Source organism: Eretmochelys imbricata, chromosome 1, assembly GCF_965152235.1.
Source record: "Eretmochelys imbricata isolate rEreImb1 chromosome 1, rEreImb1.hap1, whole genome shotgun sequence".
NCBI lineage: Eukaryota > Metazoa > Chordata > Testudines > Cheloniidae > Eretmochelys > Eretmochelys imbricata.
This window is the reverse complement of record NC_135572.1, coordinates 48,373,421-48,388,559: the sequence shown is the minus strand read 5'-3', so window position 1 is coordinate 48,388,559 and position 15,139 is coordinate 48,373,421. Positions and strand designations below refer to the sequence as shown.

General features: G+C 46.2%; 1 protein-coding gene across 1 annotated transcript in view; it reads left to right on the top strand.

The window, feature by feature from the left end:
- The window catches only part of KATNAL1 (katanin catalytic subunit A1 like 1), a 49,089-nt gene extending 39,002 nt beyond the window's left edge, over positions 1 to 10,087 (top strand). Inside the window, exons 8-11 of the mRNA XM_077806318.1 lie at positions 2,125 to 2,251; positions 4,387 to 4,521; positions 7,704 to 7,830; positions 9,659 to 10,087. Of these exons, the coding sequence (XP_077662444.1) occupies positions 2,125 to 2,251; positions 4,387 to 4,521; positions 7,704 to 7,830; positions 9,659 to 9,857 (588 nt within the window). The 3' untranslated portion in view covers positions 9,858 to 10,087. The remainder of the gene's footprint in view (positions 1 to 2,124; positions 2,252 to 4,386; positions 4,522 to 7,703; positions 7,831 to 9,658) is intronic.
- Positions 10,088 to 15,139: the final 5,052 nt, after the last annotated feature.

Here is a 15,139-nt window from a genome sequence, read left to right as displayed (position 1 = left end):
CAGGGTGACCTCAGCCCACTCCCTGTCTTAAATTCCCCCCCCCCCCCAGAGATATGTGTCCTGCACTGCCCAGCCCTCTCCTGGACAATACAAGTATGTTAAGTCCCCCCCTTTTTTTAAAAAGATGATGATATACCAGCTTAGTATTTCAGATAGTTCTTCAGACACCTCAATTTAAACATACTGGATTAGATAAAACCGTAAAACAAGTTTATTAACTACAAAGAGAGATTTTAAGTGAATACAAGTAATGAGGCATAAAAGTCAGAAGTGGTTATAAGAAAAATAAAGATAAAACACAACTAGCGCCTTAACTATGTTAAATGCAAAGCAAAGTTTTTCTCACCACATGCTCTCAACAGACTTACTGGCCGAACTTCTTAGGCCAGGACCTCTTCTTCTGTTTAATAGCTGCTTCCTTTGTCTCTTCTCGTGCAGTGAGTTGATGGGCAGAAAGAGAGGGAGGAGACAGGGTGCCTTGGGGTGTTTGTCCCCCTTTTCTGTAGTGTCAGCCCCCCATTTGGAAAACATTTCCAGCTGAGATTCGGGAGACAGAGAGTCTACAGAAAAGGATCTTCCCAGCTGCTCTTCTTCACCCATTGGAGCTTCTTTTGTTGTCCTTCCTGCTTGATGACTTTGTTTAGTTCTTAAATGCAGATTAAGCAGAGCACATTCTTTTGTTTGAGACAGACCTGTTGCCACCTCAGTTTGGAACATGTGTTAATAACAACATACAGGGAAACTTTCAAGGGCGGCGGGTCACATAGGCTGGGGGCAGCTCAGCCTCCCCAAACAGCCAGGCATGACCCCGCCCCCTGCCATAACTGCTCCCTGCCTGTGGCTCCAGTTCTCCGGCTCCAGCACCCCAGAGCTCCGCTGGTGGGGCTGGGGCCCCGCAATGCCCGCCTTCCCGTGCTCCTGAGCTGAGGAGGCTGCGGCTGGCGGCCACCCACTGTGCCAGGGAGGCTGGGGTTGCCCGCCTTCCCGGTGCTCCGGGGATGGGGAGGCTGGGGCCATGCATCGCCCGCCCTCACGGCGCTCCTTTGGGGATAGGGGGCTAGCTGTGGCCATGGCCAGGGTGCGTGGAAGGGAGGGCTCAGCTCTGGTGTGGGATGGAAGGGGTGGGGCCTTGGTCAGAAGAGGTGGGGCTGGGGTTAGCCTCCCCCAGCCGGCGGTTCATGCGCTGCCCATGGAAATCTTATAACTGCACATTCAGTGTTGCCACACATTTTATCAGGACAGCATTGACGAGCAAATTGAGTCTTCAAATGATACCTTACAAGGCATACTTTGCATAAAGATTATTACAACAGTGTGTAGGGTGTGGACACAGGTACATTCTGTCACAAAGCTGAAATTCATTACTCTGCTAGTGGCTAAAAATCATGAACTGAACAGAGACACTGGATTTATGGTTTATTACAACAATCCGTAACCCACTAACCCCCCCTCCACTTTTTGTCTTATGACTGCAGAGGTGTTAATGGGCCACTCTACCTTGAATGGTCCCTTAGAATTAGGGTGACCAGATGTCCTGTTTTTAAAGGGACAGTCCCGTTTTTTGGGACTTTTTCTTATATAGGCACCTATTACCCCCACCCCCTGTTGCATTTTTTCACAGTTGCTATCTGGTCACCCTACTTAAAATACATGCTAAAGAATCTGTTCCACCTTGTATTTAGCTGTGCCATTTGGAGTACCTTTCCCGGACCCAAAGAGCGCTGTGTTGCTCAAAAGCTTGTCTCTCCCACTAACAGAAGTTGGGCTGGTAAAAGATAATCCCTCACCCAGCTTGTCTGTCTAATATCCTCAGACTGACACAGCTACAACTACACTGCATACAAGAAAACAAGTAACACACACAGAGTTCTGCGCATGCTTAACTTTCGGCACTTGTGAAAGTTAACCATTGACTTCAGTGGTACGACTGCGTGTGTGTGTGTGTGTGTGTGTAAAGTTTGGCACATGTGGAAGTCTTTGCAGGGTTAGGATCTTAGATGAATTTTTCTGTGCCCGGGACATATCTTCCAGTTATTCAGCACCTAGCACAATAGGGCCTGAAGTCTGACTGGGGCTTGTGCTTGCGACTGCAATCTAAGTAATTGTATTTTCACTTCAATAAAGGCAAGGTTTTATGCGCCAACAACCATCTTCATTGATGAAATCGATTCCATCTGCAGCCGCAGAGGCACTTCCGACGAACATGAAGCAAGTCGCAGGGTCAAGTCGGAGCTGCTTGTTCAGATGGATGGTAATTGGCGTTTAGATACCTCAGAGCGGAGCTGCTGTTTCTCTTCTGGTTTTGTGACATGCTTTGTAGACACTTCATTGTTCAGAAATGAGTAGAGCTGGCAGAAAACAACCACCTCTTTTATTGGGGGAGGACGGGGGCAGAGGAAGCGATCTCTTTAATTCAAAATGGGCCCATCTTTTGGTGAATGAGAGAGTCCAGAATATTTAATTTTTTTTAAAGTATCTTTTTTTTATAAACATGACATGGCTGCAAAAGTTTTGTTTAAGCCATTTTTGATAAACTTTAATTTGAAAAATGTAGCCTGCTCTAGGAGAAGCATATTTTGAACATTCATGCAGTTTAACACAGACCTTTGTGTGTGGTGCAGTGCACAGGGGGTTTCTGCAGTACAAAGTTGTGAACAAACGCCTTCCTTGATTCTCCCATGCAGGGCCTCTTTGTTGGATTTGACTAGACCAGACCTTGCATTGACGACTAGTGTCATTTCATTAATAATATGTACCATTGGATCACTGTTCTCTGTATATGTACCATTTAACACCAGCATCAAAGGAATATTTAGGGTACAGGGGTCTGACCACCCAGCACTCTGTCGTTGCTGTTAGTCATTGTAGGGCAGCACCTCCAAGTGTGTAGGCATGCCCAGAGGCGGATTAAGGTTTCCTCGGGCCCTGGGCCAGAGCAAGTGGCGGGGGGGACGGACGACCCACCCCACCCCTTCCACCTGCTGTCCTGCCCCAGTTCCACCCCCCTCTGCCTGCAGCCCTACCTATGGCCCCACCCCTTTAGGCCCCTTTCTCCAGGCCCTGCCCTTGTTCCCCCCTATTCTGCCCCTCCACTGCGGCCCTGCAACCCATTTGCTACTTTCTAGCCCCCACCCCACTGGGGCCTTAAGACTGGAGAAGCTCTGTCCCCCCACCACAGCCCCGGCTACAGCGGGGAGTGAGAGCTCCCTGAGGCCGTGGCAGGTAGCGAGATCCTCCAGTCCCAGGGCCACAGCAGGGGTTCGGGTGCTGGGGCTTCCCCTGCTACCCCGCAGCTTCTGTGGGGGCCCAGGTTAGGGGCGCTGGAGCTTCTCCGACCTGCTCGGTGGTTCTGCTGGAGAGTGCGGGGGAGCTTCCCCTGCTGCCACCCTCAGCTTCTACCTGGGATGGGGTCGGAGGGTGCAGGGGCCTTCCACTGCTGTCCCCAGCTTTTGCCAGGAAGCTGGGCTAGAGAGAGTGGGTGCTTTCCCCGTTGTGCAGGGGAGCAGGGTCGGGAGGTGCGGGAGGCTTCCCCCGTTCTGCGGGAGAGTGGGGTCGGTGTGCGGGGGCTTTCCCCGCCATCCGCAGCTTCTGTGAGCGATAGGTGTGCTGGGGGCTTCCCCTGCCACCCAGGCTTCTGCCAGGGAGCGGGTTTGGTGCGCAGGGGCTTCCCCCATCCCCCGGCTTATGCCCAGGAGCCATGTTGGAGTGTGCGGGCATTCCCCGCCACACCTGCCCAGCGCTGCTGTCGGGGAGTGGGGTTGGGGAGTGGGGGGTTTCGCCTGCCGGGAACAGCTGCCTGGGAGTGGGGTTGGGTGCAGGGGCTTTTCCTGCCCCCGCTGCCTGGCGGTCGGGGCTCCGGGGCCCCCCAATGGGCCGGGTCCCTGGGCACAGGCCCCGTAGGCCCAGTGGCTAGTCCGCTGCTGTGCACACCACAGAACATGAAGGGACAACAGCTTTTTGCCCAGAGGGAATCAGTTTCTTTTTTAATCTAACTGCTTGGGTTGGGAGGTGACTGAAAGTTTTTTACTATCTCTTCAGTGGCCATTACAGAATAAGTTGGTCGTTTCAGTTCAGTTCATAGTGGGCAAGTGTCCACCAATCACAAAATGAGGTTGTTGGCAGTCTGGCAGCGGCCAAGAACTGAACGGTCAGGCAGAATAAACTGTTCTCTCCTCCCTAGAAGTAGGTGCTGTCTCCAAAGCAGAGCTGGGGTATGTTGGGAGAGTGGGTTAGAGAAGCTTGCACTGCTGCTGCCCATGCTGTACCCATGTATTGACAAATGCAGTGCCGCCTTCTCCAAGGTTTGTCAGTCCAGCACCGTGAGCAAGCATGGTATTTGCTACAATCATTAAAATGACTCTTTTTCCTACACTGTTGGACTTGCAGGAGTAGGTGGTGCACTAGAAAATGATGACCCTTCCAAAATGGTGATGGTGCTGGCTGCTACAAACTTTCCCTGGGACATCGATGAAGCGTTGCGAAGAAGATTAGAGAAACGGATTTATATACCTTTGCCAACAGGTACGATTGCTACAAGTATTTTCCTTTAAATGTTTTTTTCTAGGAAGCTTGTTCTTGACTGGATCTCTTAGAATTGTTAAGACCCTTAATATGTCTGTTCTAAACATTGCATTTGAGGGGTAAATAACTTGGCTGGCTGGTTTCTTAAAAAAATTGCCTGGAGCTCAGAAACAATGAGCTATGGTATTTCATTGCAGACCCATTGATGGGTTCTTATGTTTTGAAACCAAGTTAGTTTTAATGAGCCTGGAATTATTTTAAATGTTGCAGTCAATCCTTGAGTGATCATCAAAGGCAGCCTTTGGACTTTTTAAGAAATATTGCAAATGCATTCCCATGCCCTTGCAGATGAATGCAGAGAAATGGATCCATGAATTATCACTTCCAGGCTTAGCACATTGTAAATCACTGCTTGCCGGCCTTTATGCCTAGACTTCAAGTCACTCAAAATGTAGCAGGCTGATTGCTCTCCTGCCCAAGATTCCTTGGCTTGTATTGTCATTCCTGGCTGTCACTCGTATATCCTATTAATTTCAAGATTCGTATCACTTGAAGGTTGTATAGCTTTGTTTCTTCTTGGGACAGTGAATGCCTTGTATCGCTGCATGAGCACACTAGATAACAAGATGCATATTCATGGTGACAGCAATTGTGATTGAGTTTAACAGGTATAAGGACATTTTAATAGGTATACAGCTTGTCTTTGCAGCTCACAGACAGTAATAGCTCATTCTATCAGTTTGCTCTTGTTTCTAATTGAGCAAGACTTGCTTTTGACATAGTGTAATACACCCTGCACTTCTTACATGAGGTGGATTGCCACTGTAGTTGTGAGTTTACATTCTATCATCTTATTCCGCCTATGAAGAAGTTAAATTGTTCTGTGCATCTCTAGATGATGTATTTGCATTCATGCTTTGTCATTTGAGATCACCAGGGATTTCAGTTGGGAAAAGTTTAAACCAAATAAATAAATTGTAAGATCTGGTGTAGTGTGAATTTTATGATGTGATATTTCTAAAATGACATAAGGCCCTGGGAAAACTTAGGAAAATATTCTGTTTCAGAGAAACAATTCTGCATGTGTGCCATATGTGCATCTATCGTGTTCTGTAAATAATCAATAACCCTTCTAAAGAAAATGCCATCTCTCTGTACAGACCCTCTCTCTGGATTATAGGTAATTTTGTAAGGCACTTAAGGTACCACAGTAGTATAAATACTTTCTATATTTTCTTTTTCACTGTTCTCCGTTAGTCACCGGGGACACTTACAAAACAGGAGTGTTGTTCTTGAGATTTTGTCTGCTCATCTTGCTGCTTCCCCCTCAAAATGGTCATCCTCTGTTTTTAAGGCATCAGAGCTGGTTGCTGTAGAAATGAACATGCTGATGTAGTGTACATTTTCCCTTGCAATAAAAAACTGAAAAGAAAGCCTCTTTCTCTTCACCTCCACCCCTCAAAATAACATAAAGGGACAAACTTTCAAATGTGGGTTCTCAAAGCACAAGCGTAGGACTTGCATATGCACATGCTATGTGTGCAGAAAGGTTAAATTGGCTGTGTAAATGGGTACTTATTTAGTCAGTTACCATGCTGTGCACACAGCATCTGTGTTTGAAAATTGGCCAATGCAATTGTTTCTAAATATAATTTCTGTTTTCCATGAGGCTTCAGCAACTCTGTTGGGCCCCGGTTCAGCAAAGCACTTAAGCATGTGCTTAAAGTTTAGCATATGCTTAAGTGCTTTGCTAAATGCTCTCTACCTCTATGTAAATGGAAATATTTGTGTCATCAAGTCCATGGTGTATCTAATAAAGCCATGTAAATAATGTGCAGTCAACTTCTGAACAGACAGGTGTATCACAGGTGTCAGGAGGAGAATCAGAAGTTTGTAGGATCACGCCTTTGTTTCTTGTAAGAATAATATTCCCTGCTGGTCAGCTGTGTACAGTGAGAAAATGATGCACAACGAGGTCTGTGGTTATACCAGAGACGGTATCTGTTTGTCTCAGGCACATTGTACAGAATGAGGCAAATGGCTAAGTGCTCTCAGTCATCTGAGAAGAGTAAGCATTTGGTATGATTGCACTTCCTGAGCTGTTTTGCGGTTTTATGAAGTGTCTGTACGGGATATTTTTTAACTTCATGCTCTGCCAAAAATGTGCTCAGTTTTGTTTTTCTAATATGTGAGTACAAAGGAGATCACTAACCATAGGTGCTGCTCAGTGTTCGGGCAGGGCATGCCAGGTTCTTTTCTTTCCTGGCACCTCCTGTTGAGAGCTGCTCTAGTCTGTGATGGTGTGCTCCGTCTGTGACGCAGCCCTCCTGCTGGGTGTCACGTTGATGTCCACCCCTTCTGGAGTATAAGAAGAATCCAGCAATGGGGTAGCCCTCTAGGTAAAGCAAAGGGCTCCCAAGTCAGGGTCTTGACTCGTCTGTCTTTAGTGCCTTCTCTCATCTAGAGTGCCCATCATGGTTAGACTTCTGGCTTTGATACCCCTAGCCTAAGGGGTGGTAGGGCAAGCTGGGACCACCCTCTCCACCAGCTTCTAATCCAGGGCTCAGTAGTAAGCAGCTACATCCTGCACCCCAGAGTTCTACACTGCTGGTTCTCTGGTCACTTGCTACCTGTCCCCTCTTTTCACAACAGAGATAAAGTACAGTAAAACCTCAGAGTTACAAACATTTCTGAGTTACGAACAACCTCCATTCCCGAGGTGCTCATAAGTCTGAGGTTCCACTGTAAAGATTTTTAATAACTGGAATCAAAGATAAAGTCTCAAACCTTCAGAGAATCTCTAGGCTCTTCCCTTTGGCTGTGGCAACTTTGCCAAAGGCAGGCATCAGGGGCTCCTGCACTGCTCCTTCCCAGGAACTCAGAATGTATGTCAGTTCACCTCCACTGTATGCTGCCTTACTGAGCTGACCCGTTCCTTTTGTGCTCCTCCTCCTCCTCATACCATGCTTTGCAGGTATGGCCTGGTGAGGCTGCCTGGGTCTGGAGCAGCTGCTTATCTCCTTCCTTGTTGGTGCTAGGTTTGTATAACCTATCATAATAAGGCTTTTCATCTGTAGTTTCCATTTAAAGCCTAGATCGTGTTTGTCTTTTTTTGAGTATGCGTGTCAGTGACTTGAACAAAAGTATTATTAAACTTTAAACAAGTGATTCTTGTATCACAGCAAAAGGTAGAGCAGAGCTGCTTAAGATTAATCTTCGGGAAGTAGAGATGGATCCTGATATACACCTTGAAGAAATTGCTGAGAAGATCGAAGGCTACTCTGGTGCTGATATAACTAATGTTTGCAGGTATTTTGTTCATTTTATTTGCAAACAAATATAAAATCAATAGTTATGTTACTCAATAAAAGAGAGTAGCACCAGGCCCTGCCCACAATAGTCGAAAGCATGCTAGCAGCAACTATGTTTAAGGCTTGAATACACTTGCTAGCACTATTCGTACAATAGGATGGTTCTTAGAAAGCTTGAAGACTGTGTCAAGATGTGACGGTGTCTGCTATGGTCGTGGGAGAGCAGACAGCCTGAGCAAATGTTTTGTTACCATTGTCTATTTTCACCGACTCCTGTTTTAATCTTCTAATCTAGTATAAAGCCGGGTTGTTTGGGGTTTTTTAACCCTGTGGATTTGGGAGCTGGAACTTCCTGCTGCAGAGAGAAACAAGATATTTTACTTATTCCTATATAATATTTTCTATTGCATTTGTGTCCAGAGACCCAATCAGGACTCAGCTGCTCTCAGTGCTAGATAGAGCTGGCTGGAAACTGGAATCCCTATTCCGCAGGATATTTCAAAATTTATAAAATATATTGCTTTGAACCAAAAAGAACAACGACATTTCCTGCAGAACGGGAATTCCAATATTTTGTTTTGAAAAAGTCAAAATGACCTCTTGTTTTGATCTTTTCCAAACATTTCAGTGGCTTCCTGCGCTCACAGGAACACTGTCAACTTTCCAGGCAGGGAGATGGGCAACTTGGGGACCCACAAGCCAAGCCTGGGAGCTTGGGATCTGTGGCTTCCAGGGCCTCCAGGCTCCCCCAGGCTTTCCAGCAGACTGCCTGGTTTCCATCAGAATTTCATCAAAATCCTTGTTACTGCAAAACATTTCAATTTAGAAGAATCAGCATTTTCTAATAGAAAAAAGTTCTGCTGGAAAACGTCCAACCCGTGCTAGAGCTAGGGGCTGAACATCAAGTACAAACGCTTGGTCCCTGCCCAGAGGAACTTACACTCTATGAACATGTCTCAAGACTGTGGTCACCCATATTTCTGCTGATTAAGTGGCCATTAACCTGTGTTGAAATGACTCCAGAGTTTTGAAATCTTTGTGTTGAACTGTACAATAGTTAGGTTAAATGTTGTCCCTCGGGCCTATATTCTCCCTTGCTGGGAAAACTGCAAAAAGAGAATCCATAGCTGAAAATTCCACATGGGCCATGCTGTGAGAAATGAGCGACGTTCTCTTTTTCTGGTGAGCAGGGCTTAGAAAGGGCCATGGGAAGAGTCTACCAGATGAAAAGCGTATAAGGATCTGCAGGCATCGGTGTCCTCAGCCCTGTGGATTAATATGTCATGTGTGCTTTTTGGCTGGCACTCTGCACTTTCCAGACCAAGTGACCCTGCGAAAACTGGCAGCAGGGCTGAATTGCATGTCAAGCTGCCATTGGCTCCCCCACCAGGGACTGCACACGGCTAAGGAGGTTGAAGCCATGGAGTGGGAGATAGTGCTGCATCAGAGGGGAACAGAAGCTTGAATGTTTCAAAAAGGAGGGATCAGTTGAGCACAGTTTTTGTTTTCATGAGTTTAGTGACTGCACTGAAGTCACAAGATTCATCTCCATGAATCATTGTAAAAGGTTTTCAGTTTTATAGTTTTAATTATCTCTGCACATTTACCATATGCTTAAATGGATTTGGGTACCAATGCATTCTTTACATCAAATGAATGTAGTGATCTTGGAACATAGAAGTGAAGAAAGATGTATTCTACATCTTGGAAGTTATTGCATTCTTAAGTGTTCCTTCCAGTGAAGCTTGAGAATATAATCAAAATTCATGTGGCTCACAGCACACAGTACTGACACTTAGTTCCCATGTATTTTCCTTTGTTTCCAGGGATGCCTCTTTGATGGCAATGAGACGGCGCATTAACGGCTTAACCCCAGAAGAGATCCGTGCACTTTCTAAAGAGGAACTTCAGATGCCTGTCACCAAGGGGGACTTTGAGCTGGCTCTGAAGAAAATCTCCAAGTCTGTTTCAGCTGCAGACCTGGAGAAGTATGAAAAATGGATGGCGGAGTTTGGATCTGCTTAACCTCAGTGATGTCTGTTCTGGGCAATAGGTTTTTTTTATCTTTTTCTGTTGTAAACTGTAAAATGAGTTTAAAATGTTTTAAAAGCTTTAATAAAAGGTTTGATTTTTTTTTTCCTTCTGGTGACAAGAACCCCCCCTCCCTTTTAAATTTTGTTACTCTTGAAAGGAATAAAAATGGTAACTCACACAAGACATAAAGATGCTTTCTGACTGAATAGTAAAATGCATAAATAGCGAAGGGAAAATACACTTTTGAAGATAAGCTGCACTTTTCCAGTGAATTTCAGTGTTCCTTATTTTCACACACACTAGTCTTTCATGGCCCAGATCTGTAAATCAGGCATGGGAGGGTGATGAGAGAAGCTAGCAGAGATTTGCTGCACACCTTATTTGTAGGAATTGCTGTATTTCTAGTAAGGATCGGGTTCCTTGCCCTTGTATGTGGCACTGAAGTTACTGTTCGGCTGCTGCTTCTCCTTTCATTAGGTTATTCTGAGCAAAGTAAGTGGGTAAAATTGGCCTTGTTTACAATAAGCAGAGAGCAGTTTGCATCAAGACTCAAATTGTTAATGATTTTGTTGGAAACTTTTTCAGCCTAATTTTTCTCTCACTCTCACCAGTTTTACACTGGTGTAACTTCACAGACTTCTGTGGTGTTATTCTGACTTTACGCCAGTGGAAGTGAAAGGAAAATCGGGGCACTTGATTTCTTTTGGTCAAGCTTAGGCCACATTTGCACCAGTGTAACCAAAGCTGTGATTTTTTTTAACTGATTTTAGTTGACCTTCCACTCTTGCACTATTACTCATCCCCCTATATTTTGTTTGTGTTTTCTAGATATTTTTTATTCTTATTTATTAAACACCAATAGTGTGCTTGACTCAATTCAAGACTCTAATACCAAGCCCATTCCTGCTCCTAGAAGACAGACACTGGACATGGAGCTCTCGTTTTCCTATCAGTCACAAACACTCTCTTTCCTAGACTTGGTACAGGACAATATTTGTTTACGCTGTGGAACTGTTTTTGCAGTTCAGACTTTTATGCAGTTTTCTTAAATGTGTAAAAATGCTTTGACTGGGAAAATGATTAATTTCGGTAGATTGTCTCCTACCCCAAGCCAATGTAGTGCTGAAAAAGGCTGGATTGGCAGCTTTGGCGCATGAAGGCCTCCGTCCCAGAGTGTGGCTGTCACATTGGAAGTAGCTGTGCTGGCCGCTCTCCACATGAGTTTGTGGCTCTCATATCTGACGTACCGGAGCTTCCTCTGCTAGGAACAAAGAGAGAGTTCAGTTTCAGTGGCCATCCTGTCCTTGGCCTCTCTGCTGAGGCTGTCAGTAAGGCTGCCAGTTGTGACGGTGGGGATTGTAACATCGACCTGTTCTTTAGGAATTAGACCGAGTCCACTTTTCGTATAATCGCCAAACTGCTGTGGCATGCAAGCAACTTCTTGCTATAATTGACTTTGACCAGACCTAGAAAGGTTCCAACTACCATTATTACTCCACCGAGCTGGCCAGCCCTTCATAGTACCTGCGGGACATGGCCAGAATTGTTTAAATGAATTCCTAGTGCAAACACAACTCTGGTGCCTCACCCATTCACTTGTAAGGGGAGAAAGACGTCTGGGATTTATTCTAAACAGTTCTACAGCACATAACTGGTTACGTAGGCTACATTTGCAATAGTTTTGCCATGAATTCATTATCTGTAGATACCTTGGACGTAGACAGCACCTTGGGCTGAGCCTGTGAATGGTACGGTTTGCTCTTTTCAAGCAAAGGGCCTGCTGTAACTTGAATGGAAAAAATCCCAATAAATGTCCTGATGACTCTCATTCATGTTGCATTGTACTTTTGTTTGGATGCAGACTTTGGGCTCAACTGTGGCTCTTCTGGCCCAGGCCCCTGTGGCTGACTTGGGCACGATGCCTCTTGAGCTCTGGCAGTGCAAGGGGAGCACAGCTGGTGCAGAGACCTTCCAAAGGGTGCAGCATTCGCTCCACTGGCCAGAGCTGGGGGAAGGGAATTGTGGGCCCTGCTGCGCTGTACCCCTGCCGGGGGAGGCTGCCAGGCTCAGGGAACGCATGGACTCTCATTGTGGTCATCCCTTGAAAGGTGGAGAGAGAAGGCTCCATTTGCCCTCTTTCCCCTGGCTAGTCTGCTGCACTTGTGCAGGGCTGGGCACGTTTGGACCCCTTGTGTTTTCACATATCACTAATGATATGTGTGACCATCAGACTAAATAAAGGGGCAGTCTCGGAAGTTGCAAGAGGAGCAAGTGGAAACCAAGTGTAATCTATATTGTTCTAGAATAGAATTCATCCCTACTCAGGCGGTCAGCACAAGCCCTGTGGGTTTAAATGGGATTTAATTGGTGCATTGCCCTTTGCACAAAAATGAATGTCACCCCTAGTGAATAGCTAAGCCTTTCCTGGGGGGGCGAGGGGGGAGGGAGAAAAGCTTTTAAAAAATAGCAAGCTTCTATAATTACTCCTTGTTCCTTCGTGGGTGGTGAAGCTGTCAAGCATTGCACTTTCCTGTAATTACTGTTGTTCATTTGATTTTAATGTTATTCTTTCATGTGGCTACTAGATGGACACTGCAGAAATGAAAGGACCCAATAAGATTCTCTAATTAGTACTACTGGAGTAGTGCCTTGGTCCCCCATTGTGCTAGGCACTGTACAAACAGAGAGAGAGAGAGAGTCCCTACCTGAAGAGCTTACAACCTAGGCAGACTGAAGGGGAATTGGAGGCAGGACGTGACTTGCCCAAGGCAATGCAGCAGCTCTGTGATAGAGCTTCTCCTTACACCCAATCAGGAGCCCTACCCACTAGATCATGCTGCCCTCCTCTGTAGATCCATCTTGTAACAAAAGTCTTGCTACTGTGATTTGCTAGGGTTGGTTGCCTCAGTAAACAGGGGTCACTCGGGGGGAATCATAGTCATGGACTTTTCCCTCCTACCCATCCGAATTCTGATCCGTGTTTTGGGCTTTGAACATTACACTTCAGCTTCCGATCTGGTGGGTGCAGCTGTAACTCCAGTGAAATTAAAGGGGTTGTACCTGCTACAAGTGACCACAAGACTCTAACATTGCTCTTTGGGCTGCTGCACAATGTGAGTGTCCCCCGCAAAGTGCATTCAGCCACCGTGATTCAGAAAGTCTCAAATGTCCGCATGTTCTTTTGTGTCATGTGAGGCAGTGACCCGCTTGCCAATGAGAGCCCTGGGAGGATGGGGTGATCTTAGGAGATCATTACCCTTAGCTCCTCACTCAAACTGCCATTTTAAAGTGTTAAGCCATTATGTCATGTCATCGGAGCCATATGTGAAACAAAATTCACTGTGGTGGGACTTAAATGTTCAAACATCCACACACGCAAGACCAAAATGTTACATCACTGAGCCCCCGATCATGAGCCTTCTCTCCCACACCTCAATCAATTTTCTCATGTTGATGGTGCCCTTATAGAAATGTATTTCACAGCTGCAGAACAGACTTGTGAAAATGCCCCCAAATCACAGATTTTATTCTTTATCTGTATCATGGTAGAGCTCAAAGGCCCCAGCCAGGATCAGGGCCCCATTGTAAAACCACACTCTAAGAGTCTCTGCCCCAAAGACTTTGCAAGATAAGGCCCTAATCCTGCATTGCAGCTCCCTGCAGATAGATCCTTGAACCGTCACAAAGCCCCAGTGAGGCCAGTGGGGGCTCTGCAGGAGTCTACCTCACCTACCAGCTTGCAGGATGTAAGAGTGAATGGGGAGGGAGGGCAAGGCTGACCGTGACAAGAGCTCATGGTTACGTAGATTAGCTGTGGGCACAATTAGCAGGAATCAGTTTACTTAAAAAAAAAAAAAAAATCTCTGCAATTGTGACACAGTAAGTCATCGCTTTCATTTGGTGATGCCTCAACTACCATGGGCACAAAGTCCAAATGAACCACAATCTGGGATAACGATTGGATCATTTTGTGTATATATATGTATTTTTGTTCAGTGTGTGGCCTCTCAGTATGTTGTACCTACATTACAGGGGAAATTGTTTTAAAACAGTATTAAGGTATCTTTCCAAACATCTGCGAACATCTCTCCTGCTGGCACTGTTAATGTCGTAACCTTAATACATTGGTTGTATTGATAAACATGGAGAGTCTTTCTCTGTTTGTTCTCGCAAACGTTTTCCTGATGTTCAATCTAGGAGTCTCCCACCTGAGAGTGAGATTTTTTTCAGCATGTGGTGTTGACGTTTGAATCACTAAAACCCTCGGCAGCCAGGGACTGATGTTCACAGAATCTGTGTTTTGGATCTAATCATCAGTCATACTTTCCATTCTCGGCAGGCCTTTTGTGACCACAAGCTATAAAACAGTGTATGCTGCATGGCTGATGCTGATGGAGGAAATGGGAAAGGCCCTCTCTGATTTTCAGCAGAGAGTTAATGCCCTGCTCAGACCTTACACAGTTGTTTAGCTCCGCTTTTTTACCTGCTCCTGGGGTCTGAAAGTCTAATCAGGCACTCAAGAAGCTATATGATTAACAGACCCCATCTGGAGCAAAACCTATGACACCTCCTGTTCTGCCTGGTGGTGAACAAATCCACTTGGGATAGTGACTGCTACCTCCGGGTGGAGCACCCACTTGTGGTGAGAGGAGAAGTCCCTGCTTAGGTGATCTGCTAGCATGTTCTTGGCACCCGGAAGGTGACACACTTCTAGATGAATTCTGTGGTCGATGCAGAAGTCCCAGAGATGGAGTGCCTCTTGGCAGAGGATCACGCTCCCTCTTGTCTGTTGATGTAGAACATTGAGGCTGTGTTGTCCGACAGGTGAGGTAGGAAGACCGCACACACTTTGTGTACTGCCCTGAGGTCTTTGAAGTTTATGTGTAGCGTCGACTCCTCTGGGGACCACATAACATGAGTCTGGAGGGTGCCAAGGTGTGCAAGAGTGCCGAGGAGTCCGAAACCAACTCGACTAAGTGAGGAGTGCTGACAAAGGGAATCCCTTCCAGGACTTTCCAGGGGTAGGTCCACCATCGCAGCGAGGTAAGTATCATTGCAGGGATGGTAACGACCTTTTCCAGGTAGTCCCTGGACTGGGAGTAGACCATCGCCAGCCATTTCTGCAGGGGTCACATCCGGAGCCTGGCATGGTGCACCACATATGTACACACTGCCACGTGACCAGGGTGCAGGCAAACTCTGGCCATGGTCAGAGGAAATGCAGAAACTTCCGCAATGAGGTCCATCAGTGCCCTGAATTTCTCCAGCGGCAG